Source organism: Danio rerio, chromosome 12, assembly GCF_049306965.1.
Source record: "Danio rerio strain Tuebingen ecotype United States chromosome 12, GRCz12tu, whole genome shotgun sequence".
In the NCBI taxonomy this organism is placed as follows: Eukaryota; Metazoa; Chordata; class Actinopteri; order Cypriniformes; family Danionidae; genus Danio; species Danio rerio.
The window spans coordinates 23,048,278-23,073,690 of record NC_133187.1 but is presented as its reverse complement, the minus strand read 5'-3'; the positions used below and the strand labels follow the sequence as shown (position 1 = coordinate 23,073,690).

Here is a 25,413-nt window from a genome sequence, read left to right as displayed (position 1 = left end):
TATATATTATTATTGTTATTATTATTTGCTGTGACAGCAAATCAGGGTTATTGCACCGAATTGTGATTTCTTACCTTCTTCTGATGGTAAAACCATTGGCATTCTGCTGTATAAATGTATAATGAATGCACATATGAACAGCTGGCACCGCAAAAAAAATTGCTTTAAATTACAAAATTTTTATTTTTTTACTTGAAAATTAAGTCACCAATTTATAGAATGAATCAAAAATGTTTTTTTGTTTTTTTTATGCATAACTATAAATCATTAATCCAAAAGAAACTATGATTTTTTTAAGTGGTCTCTTAGCATTTAAAAAACCACATCCACTAATAATAGAAGGTTAAAAGAACTTCAAAATGCACCCAATCAGTGACAGAATGACAGTTAGAGATAAACTGACAGATCTAGACGTAAAAAGGGATTACCACTTCTCAATGATGAACAACAAAACAAGAAACATCTAGACAGACTAACTTGTGCTAACACATCAGAAATTAATTAGAAATTTTAACAGATTCTTCAGCATGTAAACACAGTATGAAAAACAGAAACCAAGGCCAAGCGAACAAAAGCAGAGGAAGTCAAAATCCTACACGCATTTCCACATGTCTGGCATTTCAAACACTTTAATATTCTTTTTATACTCTTGCCCTTTCTTTCAGGAGCCTAATCATGCACCAAGCTGCATACAAGTAGCAACGAGCACGATCAAAAGCAGATTTTTAAAGTAAGGTTGTATGCATGCAGCTTTAGTGGCAGGGAAATAAAGGGGAAGCAATAATCAATAATATTTAACAACATCCAACACCATCAAAGAAGTCAAAATGATTCTACTGAATGCAGGCAGGTATAGTTAAAGATAATGCATGATGGAGATAATGAACTTGAAGATTAAACCAATGTTGTTAGTGGTAGCACTTAATTAGCGATTTTACTAAATTACAACAACAATTGTAGCACTGTAATTATCTAGAACTAATGTATAATCCATATGTGTGATGTTAAGAGTTGAAAACATCATTTGTGAACTCCAAAAGAAAGCTGTTGTAAAATGATTACCTGGAACAAAGCTCCCCTGAACAACTTCTTTGTAAGCCCACCATCCCTCATGGATTTTGGGTGGATTTGGCTGAGCTGTGAGGAAAAAAGAGGAAAATTGGAGTGATTTTTAGCATTACTTATAGAAGAAAATTGATTATTCATTGTTTTCTGCGTGTTCATTCAAAATGATTTCTGGCAAACAGCTTCACAACAGAGGCTCAAAACAAACACGAACTGGAATAAAAACCCACATTTGTTCTTTAAGCATTAGAATGGAGATGCATTCTGGGTGAACTCAAGATAACTGACTGAACCAGGGCTGCAGTTTATAATTGAAGTGACCAAGTAAAGATCCCACAACTAGAGAAGGTCAAAGTCTGAAATTACAAGGCAATTTTTTAGGATATTGCATTTTTTTACACCTAAACATTCTTGTCCCTACTGCCACAGGAAAACATGTCTATGAGGACATAGGTGGCAAGGCTGCAGTTTAATGGAACTGGAGGAGGGTTAATCCTTCCATCAAGGACAAGAACTAATGCAGGAGAGTGGTTCATTTCGCAAAAAAAAAAAGAGGAGGTGGTAGGAGAGGTGAAAATGCTTTCGCCTCTTAGAGACTGGAAAAAACAAACAACGCTGAAGCTAATGATTTCTCAGAGTAGTACTATAACCGTGCATAGTGCTGTTGAAACCTCAAAAATGCAACTGGGATACAACGATAAAACAGCTTCATTAAAGTTCCCAATGAATGAAGTTAACAGACTTTTCAGACTGTATTAACACTCCCGATTAACACAGCGATTTTGATAGTTTTCACAGTCTAATTCTCTAATGCGTCTTGAAAAACAGCTGATACAGTGTAGGTATTGGATGTACAGTGACACAATTGGTAGATTTGACTGCATGCAGGTATGTGTTACTTATGGTCCATTTCCACAGAGTGGTCCAGTACTGTATGGGTCACCTTTATCAGGCTTGCGTTTCCACTGCCAATGATACCCATTTGGTGGGCATGGCATACAACAAACTTTAAGTTGATGTCATTCTCGCTCGAGGAAATGACAAAGTAAAGCTGTTAGGGTTGTTCACATTCAACAGATGCTTTATGCACACAAATACTTGTACAAATGTTCATTACCAACTTTTCTATGAACATGATTTGATTTCAACTGCAGATTAATTATAAAAATAACCTACTGTAATGTCTGCAATTCTAAATTACAATTAACATTATAAATGCACCTATATAAACAAACACATACAAACCCTTACAGCCTCCAATATGTTACCAATTACAAAAAAAAAAAAAAAAAAATACACAAAGCATACATTTAGTCCTTATTTGGCTTCAAAAACATACAACATAAAGCCCAATCAGTGCACACATCTCCTTTGTATCTTTAATCTTCACCAGCACACGTAACCTCTTGTTAGAAGGTAATTCCGTCATTTCGAGTTCAGAAAAGTCCAAAAGGTGATGATAATAGTAAAACATAGCAATTTGTTCATGTTTTAGGTTGCTGAAAAAAAATCATTTACTCATTTGTTTTTTCCAGCTTCTCCTTTGTTTTTTCCCGCTTCACTCTTGTATTTGTTCATTTCTGAAAGAATGTCAGAAGCACTTTAATAATCACGTGCATGTTATGATCAACTCAAGAAAGTTTATTATTTCAAATATATACACGCAGTGAGTGCACGCGAGCTCTCTGGAGAAAGTAAACCCGCCCACACTTTTGGACGGCCTCATAAAACAAAAACAGGACACGGCAGATTCTGGTTTTCTTGTCTTTTTGGCTGTTCATCAAGAAGACAACAAGGTTTTATTTTTCAAATTTTTGTTTATTAGACTAGATTAGAGGAGATTTTATATTAGTAAGACTGTTTTGGTTTTGATTGTTTCTTTGCTTTAGCACTACCCATAGCCAGTCTTTCTAATTTATGTTTTGTTTTGGTTGCTGATTGTAAATAGCTCACTCACTGCTTCACTAATCACCACCTGTAGTAAATCACAGTATTTGTACAGCAATATTTGTTTGTCGTTGTTACTTTGAGTACAATTCGCTTTGAGTGGTAGTTTGAACCAGATCCTTGGTTAAGTGTTGGGGTTGTAACATTTTTGGGGCTCGTCCAGGATAGTTAACATCCTGACAGGTATTTTCAGAGTAACTTTGTGGGTAAAAAAAAAGAAAGAAAAAAACTTAATAGCAGATGCCAATTATATATATTTTTTCTGATTAAACAAAGAAGAGTTTCACTTTATATAAAGTTGACTTAACTATTATATACATGCATCAACAAAATAAGTACAATGTGCTTCGTCCTCCAGATATATGAATGCAGATTTTTGCATTATTTACAACACAAGTACACACTTTCACTGGCAACACACAGATGGGCAATCTGTTCATTGAACACTTGAAATTAATAGTTATAATGTGACGTATTAAATTTGTGACATATAAAATTTGATGTATTTTCAAATTTACACCAATTAAATTATTTAAAAGAAGCTAGGGAGGCCCAGGGACTAAATCCACACTACTAAGTGTTTGTTTTGATTACAACTAAATGTAACCTATTTTCCAGAAAGGACAATTTTGTAAGAGGTCACACTGGTGCCACTTTTATCAGCTCAGGAATTCAGAGAAGGCTTTTAGTATTATTGATGTAACACAGTGTGAATCAGGTGTTGGTTCCAGCATCTGTAGAACACTATAGAAAGGACACAGGTGGCAAACCTCCGAAGGGGGTTCACAACACTTTCTGTCAGACACATACCTGAAGAGAGGGTATTCAGATGTTGTTGTTCCCTAAATAAAAGGTGTAGGGTTTTCATGTATCAAATTAAACAACAGGTGTGTGTGTGTGTGTGTGTGTGTGTGTGTGTGTGTGTGTGTGTGTGTGTGTGTGTGTGTGTGTGTGTATAATGCTTTATGGAGTAACTGCTTGAAAGTCATAGTCCACAAAACTTTAAAAAGCACAAATCTTTACATCTGATCATCAACTGATGAACGCCAACAAATCGATCTTCCTCTCTCCATGTCAGGTCTCCTGTCAGAGTCTATCTTCAAGTAGAAGTTAGTATGGAGCAAGAGGCAATAATTCATCAGACATGCTCTCCTGAGGGACACTGGTGTAATAATACAGAGAAACTTTAGTGGAAGCTTCAGGACAAGCATCAGACACTGCATCAAACCATCTCTCTCGCTCTCAGTGGGGAAAACAAAGCTCCCGTCCCTGCAGCTCAAAGCTGCCATCATTAGCGGGATGGAGACTGGAAAGGAAAACATAACGCCAATTGATCATTTCTGAAAGCGCAAGACTCAGGCACTCCAAACTTGATGCGACACAAGCTTTCCACGGAACATCCAAAGAAGTTCTTTTTATGCCTATTGTGATTAAAATGAGAGTTTGGGTGGCTTTTATGCAAGCGTGTATGTGTGCACAGGCGTACAGAGCCCAAAGAACCATTGTGATTGAACGTAATTCGTTGCACTCAGATCTTATGCGTGTCCCAGTTGAATGTGCAGGGCTGCATGAAAATGAGACATCACATATTTCATTATGACAGCAGTTTGAGAAAAGCAGCTAAGTTCTATTCCATTTCCCACACAGCTTGGCGGTGTCCCAATAATATATTTACAGGCTTTAGCAAAAAGAAATGCGTCAAATCTATGAAGCGAAAACTCAAGTCAGAGGTCGTATGGAGCAGACATCTAAAGCGGTTAATTTTGCCACGTCTAATCCAAAAGTCTTCAAGTCATAGGCGGCTTGCTGGAGGTCCACTGTTAGGATGTTTGCAGTAATATTTGCATCTCGTTGCAATCAATCAAAGAAATAACAATCAATTACCAAGTAGACAATGGCCTTGCGTTCATTGGAAGACAACAAATAAATCGCCAGATAATAAGGGACCATAACCAACGGGGTTTACATTTTACGCTTTAATAATGGGATTCAAGTGACTGGTTTAATAATATCATTCAAATGATTGAACGCTGCTGGCATTGCCTTTTCAGCATTTCACAAATGGTGCCGCTTTCCAGAGGCTGACTTGCTCATGCATTATTCAGAGTCGGGTAATCAAATGAATAGATGAGGGCGGTTGCAGCACAGAGGTAACAAACCTATTGAATGTCTGCAGAGTTAGTGTCAATAGATCAAAAAGTAATTAACACTAATTTTCTGATCCCTGTTCCCAATGGGAGACCCCCTGCTTGGCAAAGGATTTTCAAAGAGCCACTTCACCATAGCAAAACATAAAAGGCACAGAGGCAAATTTGTCAACATTTGTCACTACTCTGAATTAGCGTATCATTAAGTGAAGTATACATTCTGCACCAAGTTGACTTGACATCAAATAACTTTCAAGCACAATTTTCTATCATTTTCTAGTACATTTCCCAGCTGAATCTTACCTACATCTTGAAGTGCTCTCTGGTGTGTCTAGGTGGAGCAATATTTAAACTTTCTGCAAAGTTGGTTTTTGGAGTCATGCCTCCCTGTGATCCTGCAAGAATCTAATTTTAGCTCCACAAGAAATTTAACGCTCACATTTATGACAGAGTAAACAATTACTCATTTTTACGTGTTTGAGTACTCAGCAGAATTACTTGAAATAGCCATTCTTAGTCGAGAGAAACAGGATGAAGAGGAACATTATTTTCCCTAATGGTCTTTCAGCATCTATTTGGTGTTCTGCTCTTGTACAAATATAACTGATGTTTGTTATTATTAGCATCTATGTGGCATCAGGGACTCTTTAATGCCTATATTAGAAACCACAGAACAATAACATTTACAAAGCTGCAAAAAGAACTGGACCTGTGGGAGCACATGCATTCATGTCCCTAATAAAACTGAATAGAAGACACCATTTCTGAGTGTGGTTTTTCTGCTATGTACAGAAGCTGACGTCTATTCTCTTTTTATTTAATTTCCAGCTCTTTACAGTTTCTTGGCTAAATCATGGTTATTTAAGGATATAAAAACAGACAACCATACTGTAAGTGTAAGCAATCGTCATATTGCTCTTATACGATACATACCATTTTTACATTAAACTACGCCGTTTATGTAACTTTTCATGACCAAATTTAAGAGTGAGTTAATCACAAAAGTTATCATCAAAAATATCAGTTTAGGTCTGTAATATTTATATAAGACTTGCTAGGATTATTAAAACTGAATAAATCTCATCCACAGTGTCATATCTGAAAACTGCACAGTAAACTGGTATTAAAGAAGTGATTAGCACTATCCATCCCATCCCTCAAATGGTTTAGGGATGTTTCAATTTCAAATATACACTTAATGAGCTCTATGCATGTCCTTTTGCATAGGAATAGGAAAAAATATTATATTTTGAAGAACATTCAAACTAAACAGCTTTGGCAGAAAATAAGCATCACATACATGTCAAAATGTTCACTTTTGTGTTCCACGCAAGAAAAGCCATACAGTTGTTCACAAAATGATGAATAAATGATGACAATTTTCTTACTAGGTAAACTAATCTAAAGTGTATACATCAAGAATCTCACCTTGCTAGTATCCAAATTAGTGGTGGACAGATATTTGTTTTTTGAAGGCTAATGACAACATCTTGGAAAGTAGAGAGGCCGATTGCCAATAGGATTTATTGTAATACTGGATAACATTTTAATTAAATTAAAAATAAAATGTGTAAAATAATCATTTTCCCATCCTTGGAAGATATTGTAATAATCTGTTTTTGTGAATTTTTCTTTTTTTTTTTTTTTTGCTGGTTTTAATAGAAATGATCTTCCAGTGGGGTAAGTGAAATAATTTTGTTTTCACATTGAAATGTAGATATTTGGACAACAAACAAAACAAACACTGTAAGAAAGATTTTTTTTTTCTTTTTTTGCATAAATCATATAAATGTCACTTAAATACATTGATTAAACACAATTCTGTGGCTCCTGGTCAACTATATATATATATATATATATATATATATATATATATATATATATATATATATATATATATATATATATATACACATATATACATATATATATATATATATATATACACATATATACATATATATATATATATATATATATATATATATATATATATATATATATATATATATATATATATATATATATATATATATATATATATATACATACACATATATATACACATATATATATATATATACATATACATATATATATATATATATATATATATATATATATATATATATATATATATATATATATATATATATATATATATATATCAGCCTGGACATTGCATATCTTTGCAATGTGTCTATTGTGAATGCGGACATTGCAATATCGATGCTGAAACATTATATTGTGCAGCCCTATAACATACTGTGATTAATTTTAAGCTTCTCGTCCAACAAGAGTGACCACCTGTTTAATAATCGCAGTACAGCAGATTTGATTTGTGGGACAATGTGCAACATGTGGGGGACAGAAATTTACTAAGACGATGTTATTATTTATTTAGTTGAAACGCCGATTTTTCTGTTATTATCTTTGAATGCTTTAAATGATCTGTAAGTGTATTATTTTTCACTGCCAGACTTAAAGCTTTGAGTGAAACAATGTTCTCCCATGGGACCATCTAAGTTTAATGAAATGAATATAGTGTAACAGACTACCGGGCAAAAATCTTAAATAATAAAATACATTTTACAATTCACCTTAAGAGGCAATTACATTATGCTCCTTTATAGACAAGCATCAATTATGTCTTACCAGCATCAATGCAATTACAGTCAATCTACCTGATTCAGTGCATCTAATTTTATTATTGTTAAGAACCCCACTTGAACTGTCTTACATTTCTGTTGACATTAAAAATGTTGTCGTTTCTTGTTCAAGATTCATAACATTTTACATACTTTAGTTTCCACCTGTTTTGTGGGCAGCACAGTGGCTAGAACTGCCCCCTTATAAAAAGATCATGCTAGGCCAGCATGTTTTTTTGTGTAGAGTTTGCATCTTCTCCCCATGTTTGGGTGGGTTTACTCTGGGGGAAAGACATGCAAGATATGTGAATTAAAAAAAATAAAAATAAAGAAAAAGTGCCAGTAAAACCTGTTAGACTAACTGATAAAGGGAATAGGCTTAAGTAAGTGGGTTTCTACCCGTTTTGACATTTGCCATTTGATACATTCCGTTTTCCTGGCAACTTTGACTTAGTCATTTGCCCGCATTATGAACATGCTTGTTGATTATTTTTCCTGACTTTATGTGAACATAACATGACAACATATAAAAAAATGTTTGTTTTAATATATTGAAGGAGCGGAACCATATTTTTGCACCGTTTACTTCTTGCAATATGTGCCACAAAGTTACCAGTTTTGAATCTAAATCCCACATTTGGATAAAAATCACATCCATTTATTTCGTTAATTTACTTTCTACATGTTTTGACATTTCATATTTGATAGTTTTATTTTTATAACTTTTTGTTAGAATCAATGTGAAAAGAAATGGTCCTTTTCCAACCATTCTTTTAACACTTGATAACTTTGACAAGGTCATTTGCCCTCTTATTGAATATGATGGTTGTTTTATTGTTGTCTTTTCTGCTGTAGTTAGATATAGCTCTACAACATTTGGTTAATCATGTAGATTTTTGTTTTTTGATTACATCATTGGAAAAAGATTTACAGTAAGATCAGTTTACTAAAAACATGAATTTTATGGTTAGTTTCCACAATTTTACTACCACCAGTTTAAAAATTGCAGAGTACAAACAGCTCTGTGTTTTTCTTTAGCAGAAGTGGATAACAATAACAGAGGATTAGTAATCTACGTACATAATCTACATACATTTATATCCCAAATCAATCTGAACAAACCAAGTAATAAAATGCATACAAATGGCACTTCCTGAAGTCTCAGAGAAAGTAGGTGATGCTGTAAATAAACACTTCATCAGAAACTAATTGTCAGATCCTACCATTAGTATTCATCATGAAACGGAGACAGTCCTGGGGCTCATCCATGCAGGGTGAAGAGACAGAGGCGCAAATGCCGCCCATAAATGAAACTTGACCTTGCCGACAGCTGTGCTTACTGACTTATGAGATAATTGTCTTTCACCCGGCCCGTTTGTGGCACAACATTATGGATCCAGCTGCACTAGTGTAATGTTGCAGGGCTCATCCCTTGTGGACTCTTTCAATCAAGCGCAAGCATCCTGAACCGTTTATCAATATAAAAGGCCAGGCAATATGCTGTGTGTGTAATCACCCTTGATACGTTTCATCATTTCTCTGTACCACGGAAGAGACCTCTGAACTGGCTTCTTCAAAGCCAAGGCATAATCATTTTAGAAGTAATGCAAAGACTTATCAGCAGCACTGACATTGGATTAGGAATAAATCTACAGGTTATTAGGAGAACTTAAGATACTTTGACTGGTTGATTATAATAACTTCTTTTAGAAATGTGTAATCAATTGTTTTTTTTCAATAATTTATACTTTAGCGAACTTGCCTATCATAATCTAACAATTAATAGCAATCGTTCAGGATTGTTTTACTTAAATTCTTAAATTAAATTTTAGAAATACATTTATCAAGAATACAAGCCAATACTCCATCTCAGTCTGTAAACAAAAAACTTTGATCATATCTTGGGGCCGGGGGTGAGCAATATTTATCACATACGATATCAAAATAGTTTTACACGTGAAATTAGGGCTGGGCGATATAGGCCATCATTATTCAAATACATATTGCAACTTTTCAAGTTGTGAAGTTAAATGACTACATTACCCTTATGTTAAAAAAAGGTGTGATTTTTTTTTTGTTCAGACAGGGTGCTGGCTAGGTTGCACAAGAAAAGAAACCAAATAGCCAGTCTGGCAACATCCTTTTTATTTACAATCTCCTCAGTGCAGCTTGTCATGGCACTCATTTTTGCAGGTGTTATTCTGACCTGAGGTGTCAATGACGAAACCAAAATGGACAAACCATTGCTGCAGTTCTGATAAAAGTTTTACTTATGGGGGAAATTAAAAAGTTTAAGTAATTAGGTAGTTTGTCTGCCATTTTTACTGACAAGTGTATAGTCCAAACAAACTTCATGAAGCAGTATTCCTTCCTAATATTCCTTCAAGTTAAAAATGTAGTTTATTATGCCTGAATATTTTAAAAACTGAATTAAAAAGTAAAAAACACACATAAATAATAAAACGTTTTGGTAATTGTTATGGTTAAGCATTGCAAAAACTCCACAAACCATCAGTGCTTCCAAATGGGTTTTTCAAATTCTGGTCAATAATGATAGAGATTCAACCTTGTAGATACTGCGATAAGAATATTGCGGACGTGCACATTGTGATATCAGTGCTGAAACTACATATTGTGCAGCCCTAGTTAGAACAAATTATGAAATGTGCCAACCCAATTACTAAGGTTGCACTGATCGATCAACTGAAGATTGGCATCAGCAGATAATCTCACTTCATGACTTGATTGGTCCTCACTAATCTTGTCTCAAGTATGATCACAGTTTGATTTTTTGTAACAACATTGCAAGCGGAGGAAGATGCATACTGTATGTGTATCCAGGTTACCAGCCCAGTCCAAATTCCTAATTATATATATATATATATATATATATATAAAATTTTAATTTTTATTTATTTATTTTTACCCCTACCTCTTCGGTTCTTTGAAACGGAGTGGGAAAGGGAAGGGCTTCAAAATTTACATTTACATTTACATTTACATTTAGTCATTTAGCAGACGCTTTTATCCAAAGCGACTTACAAATGAGGACAAGGAAGCAATTTACACAACTAAGAGCAACAATGAATAAAGTACTAAAGGCAAGTTTCAGGTCTGTAAAGTCTAAGAAGGGAAGTGTTAGTAGTTTTTTTTTTTTTTTTTTTTTTTTTTTTTTTTGTACAATTAGTGTGATATTCAAAGAGGCAATTGCAGCTTAGGAAGTGAAGTGGAGACTAAATAGTTGAGTTTTTAGTCGTTTCTTGAAAATAGCGAGTGACTCTGCTGTTCTGATGCAGTTAGGGAGTTCATTCCACCAACTGGGCAGATTGAGCGTGAGCGTTCGCGAAAGTGATTTTTTCCCTCTTTGGGATGGAACCACGAGGCGACGTTCATTCACAGAACGCAAGTTTCTGGAGGGCACATAGATCTGCAGAAGTGAGTGCAGATAAGAAGGTGCTAGGCCAGAAGTCACTTTGTAGGCAAACATCAGAGTTTTGAATTTGATGCGAGCAGCAACTGGCAGCCAGTGCAAACGGACTAGCAGCGGAGTGACATGTGCTCGTTTAGGTTCATTGAAGACAACTCGTGCTGCTGCATTCTGGAGCAGTTGAAGAGGCTTGATAGAGTTAGCTGGAAGCCCAGCTAGTAGAGAGTTGCAGTAATCCAGTTTGGAGAGAACAAGAGCTTGAACAAGGAGTTGAGCTGCATGTTCAGATAAGAAGGGTCGGATCTTTCTGATGTTATAGAGTGCAAATCTGCACGATCGAGCAGTTCTAGAAATGTGGTCAGAGAAGTTTAGTTGGTCATCAATCGTTACTCCAAGGCTTTTCACCATTTTGGATGCAGTAATGGTTGCCCCATCCATCTGGATTGAAAAGTTATGGTGTAGAGTCGGGTTGGCAGAAACTACAAGCATTTCCGTTTTTGCGAGGTTCAGCTGAAGATGATGATCTTTCATCCAGTGTGAAATATCCAACAGGCAGGCTGAGATACGAGCTGGAACCGAGGGATCATCAGGATGAAAAGAGAGGTATAGCTGGGTGTCATCAGCATAGCAGTGGTAGGAGAATCCATGTCTCTGGATGACTGGTCCTAGAGATGATGTGTAGATGGAGAAGAGAAGTGGCCCAAGAACAGAGCCTTGAGGTACCCCAGTGTTTAGATGCTGTAGGTTGGACACCTCTCCCCTCCAAGACACCCTGAATGACCTGTCAGAGAGGTAAGATCTAAACCATTGTATAACAGTGCCCGCAACGCCCAGTGACTCAAGCGTAGATAGCAGGATCTGGTGGTTGACAGTGTCAAAAGCAGCTGACAAGTCCAGCAAAATGAGGACTGATGATTTAGAGTCTGCTTTAGCCAGTCTGAGATCCTCCACGACCGAGAGCAGGGCAGTCTCAGTTGAGTGGCCTTTCTTAAAGCCGGATTGCTTGTTGTCCATGAGATTGTTTTGAGTAAGAAAGTCCAGGACTTGATTGAACACTACTTTCTCCAGAATCTTGGCCATGAATGGAAGCAGGGATACTGGTCTGTAGTTTTCAAGTAGCGTATGGTCCAGGTTGGGTTTCTTTAGCAGTGGGGTTACCCTAGCCTGCTTAAATGTAGTGGGGAATAAACCAGAGTCAAGAGATGTGTTAATTATGTGAGTCAGTGTTGGTATGACTGCAGGAGAGATGGCTTGCAAGAGATGAGAGGGAATGGGATCGAGTGGACAGGTGGTTGCATGGCTAGATAGCACAAGTTTGGACACCTCAGACTCAGAGAGCTGAGAAAAAGAGGTGAGTGTGTGTGGTGTTGGTGTTGTATCTTGCGTGTTTGTTGTAGGTGCAGCAAATTGAGCACTGATTTTTGCAGTTTTGGTGCAGAAGAATGTAGCAAAGTCATCAGTAGTAAGTGTGGAGGATGCGGGTGGAGGAGGAGGATAGAGGAGGGAGGAAAATGTTTTAAAAAGTAGGCGAGGATTAGTGGCATTGTTGATTTTCAGACGGTAATACGTCTGCTTTGCAGAAGTAACCTCAGCTGAGAAAGAGGACAGAAGAGTTTGGTATGTTAAGAGATGTGCAGGATTTTTAGTTTTCCGCCAAATTCTCTCTGCAGCCCGAAGTTTTGAGCGATGCTCACGGAGAGCATCCGAGAGCCAGGGTGCAGGAGGACTGGCACGGGCTGGCCTGGAAATTTACCCCCAAGATTTACCCCCAAGAAATGGGCTCACTACAATACCTGCACACGTCATCATATGTCATTGCTTGAGATCGACGACAGAAACTGCTTTATTTCAGTTGGTGTTATTGTATTTTATTTTTATTTTTGGCATTTATCTTCAGAAAATCACTAAAGACATATATCATGTCATCATAATGATACAATGTGGCAATAAGATCGTAAATGTACTGTGCATTTACACCCTGGCCATATTCATCAATAAACATGCGAAAACAACATTAACATTATACCAGATACTGTTAAAAGGTTATTCCCAGCCAATAATGTTAGACTTTTCTGACAGGGTATTAGAGTGTCATCGAGTGACAGAATGTTGTGTAACTGATATACAGAAGTTAGTAGGGATTATACATTTAGAGTTTTTTTTTTTTTTTTTTTTAAAGCCTTACAGTAAAACACGAATGCAGTTATGAACGTATTAATACACACAAGTGTTTGTTGTAAAAAATATATAATAATGGCAAAAAATACCAATTTGTGCATCTCTTTCCGTGTGTAGCCCTGCTGCTGTTGTTGTTAGTGTATTCTGGGAATTTTCTTACCCCTTGGTTTTTAGTGTGGTCCTGAAAAAATCTCCATTTCAAGGGCCATCTAACTCTTCCCCTTAGCCTTACGTCTTCAAGCTTAAAAGAACTGGGACACCCCTACCCCTTCAAGTAAATGCGCAAAACAAGGGGTAGGGGTAAGGAAAAGAGCTAAGGGGTAAAATTGGGATTGGGTCTTAGCTACACAACAACATGAGGACATCAAATGTAGCTCACGTTAACAGAAGCTATCAGGTGTGGGGTGAGAAATGGACTCCACTGTATTTATTTGCGGTGACAAGTAAAACAATTGGCAATGCTCAATTTCTCATCCCACCTTATGACAACTCCCAGAAGGTCTGGGAGTCTCTTGCATATACAGTATTCAACATTTAAAGTGGACCAAAACTTTAATCAAAATTTTCATAATACTATCAAACAACACACATTCTGGTCTTCTCTTTTTGGACAATTATGATCCACTTCAAATGTTGACTACTGTACATAGTGGCTCCATAAAATCTGCAAATTACACCTCATATCATGGATATCATAGGGGCCTCATGTATGCGATTTACAGTGGCGTAGCGGACGGGCCCGCAGGGCACGCACCGCGGGGGGACCCCGCGTGATTAGGGGGCCCCGCGTCATCGCGATTTTCAATAATTGTAAATCCACCGGCAACCGCAATAAACAAACTCTTGGGAACAACTGTGGTCGGAACCAAAGTTCACACGTCTGTGTTCTCTGAACACCTCTCAAGCGGTGGACTACTTCATTCTTATTGCTTGCCGCCAATGTTGCCAACTTAGCGACTTTGTCACTAGATTTAGCGACTTTTCAGACCCCCCTAGCGACAAATTTAGGGACTTTTTTGTGTGTAATTGGAGATTTTTTTAGACTGTCATTAATCCATACTGTACCGTCCCTACTCTTCTCAACGAGCTGTGTGTGATGCCGCCGGCCCCTCCCCCGCCTCACAGCACTGACAGGCGGCCCAGTCAGTCCTCGTACAGCAGCCTCTCCCACCTGCAGCCCGAGAGCAGATCACCCTTCTGCGTACCGACGACAAATGATTTAGCACAGGCAGTGTGAAGGTAGTTCCCTTGTACAGTCAAACCGATCTACTTCTACTTTATTTTAACAATTTAATTGGACCGTTTATTCTTTTCTTGTTCACAATCACAGATATTTTAGTGACAGTTTCTGAACTTGTAGATATGAGAGATTACTGCACATTCACTACATATCTATAATGACATACTGTATTCAAACAGCAAAGAATTAAGTTAAATAAACATGCTTATATAAAGTGTAGTGCAATTATAAAAGATCCCTGCAGGGGGGCCTCCGCATTTTGCGCTACGCCACTCGCGATTTAACATGATCATGCATCATGCTTCACCTGTGGTTGTTCTATAAATGAAGAGGAATACAAGTAGAAATATTTATTTTAAAAGAAAAAAGTAGCATTACATGTTCGGGTAATGGGAGAGTAGGTTATACTCGGGTTGGACAATATTAAAGCTGCGATATATTAAACAATTATTTTATTTTCAAATGTAATGATTTACTTGCTGTTATGCCCACGTCATGTGTGGTTTACTTAATTTCTAGAACTTTCTTTAACCAGTTAACTATATATCATGGTTAAAGAGAGTGATTCATGCTTAATGCTTCAAGAGAAACTTGAGTCATTTAATAGTTAAATTGTTGAATAGACAAAAACAAAAAGACGGTCAAAAATTTTAAGTGTCTGTAAGTGTCTGTAAGTGTCTACTTACAGTTTCATACACTTTATTGTTTTGTGTAAAACATGACATAATAAATAAGTGCAATTTATTCCAAGCAAATCAATGTTTTTATGTAATCAACATGACTAAATCAGTCAACAGTTATTACATTAACTGTATCAGTCTGTAGCTCTGGTCCACTCCTCCAGTTTCTGTCTACACAGTAATTTAATGCTCTGTGTCCTTTGTGGTTTAACACTAGATTCAATACTTGAGGGGACTGTTAGTTCTAATGGCCTTACAACGACCCGAGCAGCACTACAGTCTTAAAAAAGTTATTTTACTATAAATAAATTATATGACAGATGGCATGGTATGAAACGCACACCCACTGCCTTGACCAGCGCAAACACTGAAAACTTCTCACTTCCCTCGAGAACTGCATCGAGGCAAATGTGAGAGTGGAACTTTTACTACCAGATATAAAATTTATCAGTTTACAGGAGCATTTGGAATGATTCCCCTGGAGACTCGCAGTTTTATCAACAGGAACACAAACTGAAGAGTAATAGGCATTGAGGTTCATTTAGGACAATTCATTTGGCAATTTACATAATATCTAAACGTTTGTGACATAAGCCTCTTCATTCTGGAACGGAAACGGATAAACAACCAAATCACATAAGGAGGATACAGACAATCTTGCATCTCTCAGTCTCCTCTCTCTCTCTGGTCCACATGCACAGATGCAAACTCACTCACAGACACATCTGCATGGGATTATCAGATTAGTCAGCTGAGACAGTGTTGCCCAGTGTGGGTGTGCAGGATCACCCAGCCACAGCCAAAGCCTCTGTACTATAGATATCAGCGCTTAATGTTCCAGCCTTCAGCCGTGGCATAGTCCAAACATGAAAAACATCCTTTTGGAGTCATATGCATGTCGGCGGTGAGGCATCTGCTACAAAGAGAGCTGCGATCGTTGTCAAGCTGTGGCGAGTGTAGCTTGTTGGGCTCAGAATGGCCAGGTGTGCATTGCGAATGATGTGCCACAGGGCACCTGAGAGCTAGTGCAAACATGTCATGGCGTTTCGCTGCTGTGGGTTTGTGACAAGATTCATGGCTGGGGTTTTTTTTTTCTTTACAAATGGCTATGGCTGTTGCATGTGACAGTCAATAGTGTTAGCTACACCCACCCATCAGGGAAGACCTAGCTAAACACAGCTGCTCCAGAAACATGGCTGATTTAGAACAGGGGTTCTCAAAGTCTCAATTCAAAGCTGCAAATCTGAGTTCCCATCAACGTCAACAATCCAGAAAAAAAATTGTAACTTTAAAACATAATTTTAATGATCATGCACATGCATAAATCAACCATTGAAAATGAGCCTTTTCCGTATAAAAAAAATACAATAATAAAAAAGTGTAAAAGTGGTCAAATGACAAGTAACACTTACATAAAGTGTCAGCAATTGTTACAAGAAAATTTTATGGAACGGTGCAAAATACAGAGCAGTCTAATGTGAGAAATGGCACTGTCTGTATTCCATCAGCCGCCTAAATATTTGTTTCATTGTGACATTTGACAATTCCACTTCATGACTATCTCATTACAAATCAAACAGAACCGTTTTCTGTGTGATTGGAGCATAATTAACTCAACCTCACCGTGCAATCATCTTTGAAAACACTAAATTTCTTAGCCAATTTTTCTTTTCTGGAAACTGACATCCTCACTCATTCAAAGAATAGAACCTGGCAGCGGTGAAGAGTGTTGCCAAATTACAACAAACGTCATACTGTGACGGAATGTCATGACAACAGCGTCGCTCAGGAAAACCAATTTCCATTTCATTTTCAGACCATCACCAAAAACACATTCAAAATCTAGCAACAATACAAGTTAAACGTGTGGTTTTAGCAATACTAAATCCCCAATAAATCCCTTATACACAATTAATGTAATTATGAAATTATGAAATGGAGTTGGCTCCGTACAACAGTCCAGAATTTGACTGTAGAAGTTCATTGTGTTTTCAGCCTTTCAATTTTTTTAAATATGGCTTTTAATGAATCAAGTGCTTGATTAAATGAAGCTCTTCATCAGACTAACTAAAAATTCACACTAAATTATAAGGATTCATGAAAAGGTGGGAGTGATTTTATACAGAGCATAGCATTACAAGCATGAACACCTTTACAAGACGAATTATTCCACTTCCACCCAATTATAAGTTATCGTATTACCTATGAATTAATTGAATGCATTCAATGAAATGTTCCATATACAGTCATGCAAGTCATGCATATATTCTGAACCCTGAAGTTAAAAGAATCATGCAAAAAAGAACCATGGAAATTATAAACTGATACATTACATCATTTAGCCATTATGGAAGAAAATTCATACAAGAAGTTCACATCTTAATAAAGGAACTGCACATGCCTCACTCTCAATAAATAATAAATGCTCTTTAAAATAATTGAAGCTACAATTAATCCAATTCTTCAGGATAAAAGGGCATACCTTTCATCACTTTCAAGAGGTTTGAAACGTGAATGATTACAATACATCAAATCCGTATATTTGGCCATCAATGAATCACGTAGCAAAAACAACTTAAATAGATGCTTCTGTCTCTATTTTATTGCACATGCTTTTATTCACCTGGATGAATGAAGACTTTTTCATAATAAGCAAAGACAAAGAGCAACAAAGCAAATCTGAAACCTCTGCTGTATTGAGATTTTTAGATTTTAGTCAAACTTGAAAAAAGCACACAGTTTTATGTGTGCATCAAATTGACTAACTGAACAGCTAGAAATAAATCTTTGTGAAATTAAGAAAAGAAAACATTTAATGCAACTTTCAAGGTTGTGCACAGAGACCATGTTGTCCACACCAGACAGGCTCCTATAAACTTCCCTAGACTTTAATTTCGCAAAGTCAGAGTTAAATGAGGTACAGATCACTAAATCAAAGACTTTACTCATAGTACAGTCAGTTCATGAATCCACTATTGAATACATTCTCGTTTTTTTCTTGGTTGATTTGCCACATTTCAGAGATCACAGAAATTAAATCTCAAAACCCTGCAATTCCTGATTTGATACATTCATCTAACCGAATAGATAAAACTATTTGCTCTCTTATATTTTCAATTGTTCATGTGATGTTGATCAAAATATATTATTCAAGTCAATCTTTAAAGAATATGTTCTATAAACTTAAGACTAATTGATGAACTGCACATATAAATATTTTTAATTAGACTGTAAAGCATTAGGTAAAGCAGTTCTCTTTCTCTATGATAGCTGCATCACATACTGTACACCTCCCATTGGCATCCATGCATGTATAGACAGAACCAAACACAGCAATGTCTGACAATGTCTGACAGTGAAAAACATAGAAACAAACAAGGGTTAACAGGTAGAGAAGAGGAATAGTAAGGATGCATGGCTTCTCAAAAGAGATAGAAAAGCCAAGGAAAGTAGACACGTTTCTAATATCTTTTGCTGTTGTGAGGCATATTGTCATATTGTCATTGTGCAATGTCCAGATTCATTTATACATGTACAGTAGCACCAGTAAGTCTACATTTTTCCAGTTGAGATTGGTGCCATAGGAAAAAAAGCATTTTCTATCATTGTCATCCAAAACAGTTTACATCAGAAAATATAAGCACTACAAAAAACACTACACTCTTATATTAACAAAATCTTGTTTCTGGTCAACTATTTGGCTCTGACGTGTTCATTGGCACACACAAAATACTTGAGCCAAATAAGGATGTTTTTTTTTTTTTTTTTTTTGATTAGATCTTTGGACATGCTGTATATCTTACAATGTGTTCATGCCTTTTTTCTGAATCAAACTCAAGTTAGTTCCCCCTTTGGTTCAGATCTTATGGACAGGTGTGAACACAGCAATGACACTCTGATGAACATATATAGACAAACAAACAGACTGAGACCCACCTGAGCAGGCCATCTTTGTTAGCTTCTAAATGGGTTGTGGTGCAGTTTGTTTAAAGTGTGAATATGATCTGATCGAATTCAGAAAACCTGAAATTTATTTAAAGATCCCTTAGTTTCAGTTTGCTGCTATTGTTATGCAACCATCAGTCATGCTCTAATGAACCACAACTAACAAACCCCAACTCTACAGTAGCTCTGATACATGTTATGAAATGGGCTTTGCAGTGTTTACTGTATTTGTTTGTGGTAGAGTTGGACGATGTCGGCCAATTTGGTACGGTAAATTAATTATTTATAAATAATTAATTCATTCATAATGAATTAATTATTGGTAGCCTACCGTTTCAACTATCTGACCCGCATGGTCTTCGTTTTACCCATAACCAAATCATAAAGATAGATAAAGTTACACACATATTACCACCTGTTAATCGCTTTTTTCGCAGGACTCTGGTATATGAATAGGCAGAGTGATCTGCGTCGTGATAATGGAGTCAACAAACCTGGTTGGTAATAAAAGGGGCACAACCAACAGGAACCAATCGACAGTATCTAAGGTTTTCACTAAAATTACCAAGTTCAAGCATGAAAGTGAAATATTGAATAAGTGTACTGACGCTCACACACATTACCTGACTCAAGAGTCATTAGATATAGACTAGATGAATTAAATATCACGTTTAACAACTAGAGTGAGACGCGATCCAGCAGTACATCCTTGATAAACTGTCCGATGTGCACTGCTCTCTAGGGTTTTGTGCTTAAAGCACCCGCTGACTGCTGGAGCTCAGAGTCAGACACGCGTATAGCCTACACTGCAGCACATGACAGAGTAGGGTATGCTGCTACAGTGGGGACCAGGCAGAAGATCACGATGGCAGCTCAGCATTGTGACGTATTGCCCATCGGCGATGGCATCATCTATAGACCCAACCCTATTAACTAGTCTACAGGCATGAAATAAATGGCTGATTTTAGTTCACATGTAGTTTTGTTTACAATTGCTGATTCACTTGCTAAAATGCCAGTGTAAAAGCAAGCCACACCAAATGAAAGCAAGCAAGCTAACAGTCTTGTCTTCGTTTCATGGTCATTCAGAGTATAACCCTCCAGATCTTCTCTACCCAAAATGATCAAGATTTGACGACTGTTTTTGTTTGTTGTCATAGGAGGCAAGCTAAAAAAAAACAAAGACACCAAAGACCACATCATCTAACATCAATTACTAGTGCAGCTCTTGAGGGCAGTAGAGTAAGGTTTACTTGACAGGTCTTATTACAAGAGCATCAACACAAAAAACCACAAATAAATCAGTCCCAGTAAGAATCTCATTATTGATCCACCTGTAATTGATTTTATATCAACCCCTAATGCAGTCCCTCTAAATCTGCAGTTGCACACTGACACAAGGAGATGCTCTGCACATTTTGAGAATGGAGACTCTGTTCTGCTGGAGCCAGAGTGGCATCAAAGCAAATGTTAACTGCCATAACTAAACAAATGCTCATGCTCTGCAAATGTCAGTGAAAATCTATGATGTTCCAGTAAAAATGCCTGGAAACCGAAGAGCTAAGAAAGATGGTACTCGTTATGGTCCAATTACAACTGTAGTGGGGACAAAATGGAATCTTTGATCTTTGTGAGCATGGTGTCCAGATAAACAAACCCACTGAGATTAACTTCCTTGTTATATACCAAAGAAAAAGAGATAAATCTGACCTTCAAAATAAGCTAAAAAAAATTTTAAACAGCAATATTGAGTGTTTTCCATCTGTCAGAAAAAAACAATACAATTGCTGATAAAAGACAAAAAAAAAAAAACAGCTGGGGAAAACAGCTTTGGAAGTACATAAAAAGCTTCTGTTGTTTGGGAATGATGGCTGTGTAAATTGAAAATGTGTTTAAAACAATGAAATGATGCACTATAGCCAACTACAAGAAATGGCCCATTTTCCCACTGACCCACCCCATTTTCAGTAAATATTGCACTTCTTGGCATTCAGTTATTTTACACAATGTTTGCTGTTACGGACACAAAAGGTGTGTCCTAAATTGCATACTTGTATTACTTACATGACAAAAAGTCAGATTAGAGAACTATCAGATTCTTCCACCAAAATTATCCTACACTAATTTCTTTTTTTTTTACTTGTTCAAACTACTTATTTAAAATAAGCTGAAACAACACAATTCTTTAGATTTCATTAGGAAAACTTATTTTTTATGTTCAATCCACATAAATTTGTTAAAAGTGTTAAGTTAACTTAATTGATTTGTGTTGGGATAACATAAATGAATTATGTGGAGCCCTGCATTTTTTTTTTTTTACAGTGTACATAAAATATTATGCCACATCTCAACCGTGAATGTGTTATACTCATGACAGGTAGTATGTGCTAGTTTGGTCATTTATTACAACAGTAAACCTACACACTACAGGATTGACTGTGAAAGTGCATAGCTTATAAGTGCATAGTGTGTCATTTGGAACACAATCAAACTATTTAAGTCATAAAAGCTCCATGTCATAATACTGTAAATGAGATTTCCAAACAAAATAGAATGAGTTCCCCATCACTAGAAGCAGAGTGTGCAAATTCCAGCATGTAATGTTAGCTTAAACATCCACAAAAAGTCAAATGCAAGTACAAATGCAAGAAATTAAAAACTATCTTATAATTTAAATGTTAACTCATTCTACTGCTTTTATAAAATTCATCATTTTGAAGTTATATGCCAAGGCATTATCCCTTTTTCATGTCTCAAATTGGGCATCTACACTGAAAAAATTATTTCTGCAAAATTGTTGTACACAGTTTAAATGGGCTGAATTTAAACAAATTAAATTTAGTACTGTTTAACTTAAATTATTTGTTTAAATTCAGCCCAAATAAATTGTTCACAACTACTTAAAATAAATTTGTAAATTCAATTACTCATCTTTTTTTCAGTCATTTTTCAGTGTAATTAAGTGTGAGTTTGTGTACATTTTAAACTATTATTTCAACACTTTCCAAATAATATTACGCAACTAATAATTATATTGTAATGAGAGTGAAACCTGGATGTACTATATTCTGATTATGGTCACTTGATCTAGCAGCATCAGCAGTGACGCTTCACTGTCATTCATAAATTCTCTTAAGGTGTCATGGGACAGTACAGTGTATATTGAGAAACTAATCAAAAGCAGTGCAGGCCATTTTGGCTACGCTTCTGAAATGATTTCAGACTTTTGTCATAATGTTTTTTTTTTTTCGTTTTTTTTTCTGTCTACTATGTTAAGAATGTGATTCTAGAATCAGCTATGGTTACGACCTTGCTAAATCATAAATTCCAAATGTTTGACATTCCTTTTTTTTTAATGCGCATCTGCTCTGATTTTGAATGATCCATTGGACATTTTATATTAAAAAAGGCCATCAATCATTAATAAAAAAATAAAAAAATGAAAAAGCTTGCTCTTCCTTTGAAACAACCTTTGACGTCACACAGGCTGTGTAGGCTAGTGGATATTAAGCAAATACCAAATAGCAATCTCACGTTCAGTCTGGCTCTGCTTTTTTGTGTAACATTTTTGTTGTGCTTTGCACCTAAAAAATATTTTCAATAGAAACAAAAATGCCAATGTTAGAAGTAGATTAAATAGGGGAAAAAAGGGCAGTAATATCATTAGGTAACTAAACAATCAAAATGCTCTTCAATCCTTCAACCTTCTGAGATCAATCTTTGAACATCAGTAAAACAGATTTTTAGAGAAACCAGTAACAAGTTTTGACATCACTATGGATGAGGAAAAATCCTGATCCTTGATTAGAATTCAGAGTGGCATTATAAAAGGTACCCGTTTTTTTTCTTAGCATCCACAGTAAAAACAAGCCACACATCCTAAACTGACCTCATCCGTAATGTCACTTAAAAAAAGTGTTTCCTAAACATAAATCCATACGTTAAATGGATGCATTCTGTAGAATCATGTTGATTGTCCAATATCATGAAAAATTACGAGGCTACTAATAAAAAGGGAAGCTTTCAAATGCCAAGCAGTGGTCAAGGACGTGCCCGTTGTCTGTCCCACGCATCACGAGAAAGACGGATGTGTTGCGCGCTGTGTTGCCATCAACGTCCAGCTCTCGTGTGGGCGACGCTGCTGGACGCGCGCCATAAACCTCTCACGAGGAGCTTTAAAGTTGAACCAGAAAGGACTTGATTTGTTTAGACATTTAATGATATTCATGATTCTTGGTTAAACTGCTTATGACAGTCATTCAAAATTATGCCTGTATAAATAGGCTAAGTTATTTGCGTAACTGTTCGTTTTAACAACGTAATAGCCTACCCAAGATGTCAAGCTAAAATCGACACCACGCGATTATCCTGCATTATATTTGTCAAGGGATTGGAAATGATGACAGAGAAGACTGGAGAGGGGTTCGTGCTGTAGTTTCCATTCAGTCTACATTTTGGTCTGTTCAGTGATGCCCAATACCTTACATAACTAGTAAAGGGAACCTCATAATCCGTGACTTATTTGTTGTTATTTAAATACATTTTATGTCATTTAATTTATAAACATAACTCGCTATGGCTTGCCCATTTGACATACTCAACTGAGTTGTTAGGCTGTATTTGATGGCAAACGGAGCATTCATTGAAATACAACAGCCGCACAAAATGAAAAATAGAAATAGAAATAAATAAATAAAAACCGAATTAGTCTACTGTTTTTTCCCTCCAAAGATTATTTTTAGTTATTAGGGATAATCAAAATGCTATAAATTAAATGCATATGAACACTGCAGAACATATAAAATGAACAAAAATCTAAAATATCCTACAGAATAAAGTTTTATTTTTTTTAAACTGAACTATAAAAGGTTACTACAACAAAACGTAAATTAACTGAAACATTTTTCACAACGCTTGAGCTGTAACAGCACGAATATCAAAGCTCTCACCATCAAAAGAATCATAATTCACAGTATCTTACCTGAAGTGCAAACAATGAGATTGGCTTGAAGAATAATAAATATTTCCCAGATTATATCCATGTTTTGTCTTCATTCCAAGTCCATTGCGCTCAGAAAAACGGGGATCAGTTGCAGATGAGTCCACCCAGTCTCTTTCCCACTGGACACCTTCCACAAGATCCTCTCCAAATCACACACATAGCACATTTATCTCGAGGACATAACGCCACATTTCAAACCGGCTGAAATCCAAACAAGACTACGTTCCGAAATAAAGGGGGTCTGGACTGATATCCTCAGTGCGCGCACTTTACGAAATGTTTCGCTGCGTCCCGCAAGCCTCCATAAAACGACTTAAGCGTTGTTTGCTGTTCCAGAACCGCTTTTGTTACGCCACGAAGATGCCTGTCTCCGTTGGTCTGACCCTGCGAAAAGAGAGAGAACACAACTGTGATTTGACTTGTTCTCGTAGTAGGGAAGGTCGGAGCTCTGCGCGAGGATAACAGTTTTAACTCAGCCAGGTTTAACGGGCAAGTCACGGGACCGCGCACTTGCTGTAAGGGGGCGTGCTTCGTCTTGTTCACGGCATGCCGTTACACTTAACAGCGAACACGAGCACGGATTCATCGGTTTCCTTGCTTTCATAAAGTGTAATCACGAAAGTTGTAAATATAAGATAACCTGATGTGTCTAAAACACATGCGAGTGTTGAGCGCTCATGTGTTGGAAGGAAATGTTTTGCAAACAAGTTTAAAGGGTGGCGAGTTGTGAAATAGGCTACTGCAGAGGAAATGTCAGTAAACAATCGACAAAACAGCGAAGAAGCGCTTACCTGTCACCATGCGACAGTTTAAGAACCTAAAGATTAAAAAACAACTGAAATCCCAGTCCAGTCATGCAAGAAATAGACAGATATTGAGATTTCCTGAAATCCCCGAGGTGAACTACTGCGCGCAACGGGTACGCGGACCACTGAAACAGAGTGCGCGTTCCCGCCATTAATTGCGTGATCACGTTACCTAGGCACAGGTGGACGGAGCACTGGTGTACGAGAGAGAGAGAGAGAGAGAGAGAGAGAGAGAGAGAGAGAGAGAGAGAGAGAGAGAGAGAGAGAGAGAGAGACGCAGTCGTATAGGTTGCCAATAAACAAGAATGCGCATTATAGGCTAATTGGT

At 36.7% G+C, this 25,413-nt stretch overlaps 1 protein-coding gene across 2 annotated transcripts in view; it reads right to left on the bottom strand.

Moving 5' to 3' along the window:
- ca10a (carbonic anhydrase Xa) overlaps window positions 1-25,212 on the bottom strand; it is a 260,678-nt gene extending 235,466 nt beyond the window's left edge. The window contains exons 1-3 of one of the 2 annotated variants that reach the window (NM_001037121.2): window positions 25,071-25,212; window positions 24,259-24,663; window positions 1,063-1,137 (exon numbers count right to left, since the gene is read on the bottom strand). In NM_001037121.2, the coding sequence (NP_001032198.2) occupies window positions 1,063-1,137; window positions 24,259-24,319 (136 nt within the window). In that variant the 5' untranslated portion in view covers window positions 24,320-24,663; window positions 25,071-25,212. Of the gene's footprint in view, window positions 1-1,062; window positions 1,138-24,258; window positions 24,771-25,070 lie in introns of those variants that run through there. The other variant, XM_068224646.2, reaches the window with a different exon arrangement.
- Window positions 25,213-25,413: the final 201 nt, after the last annotated feature.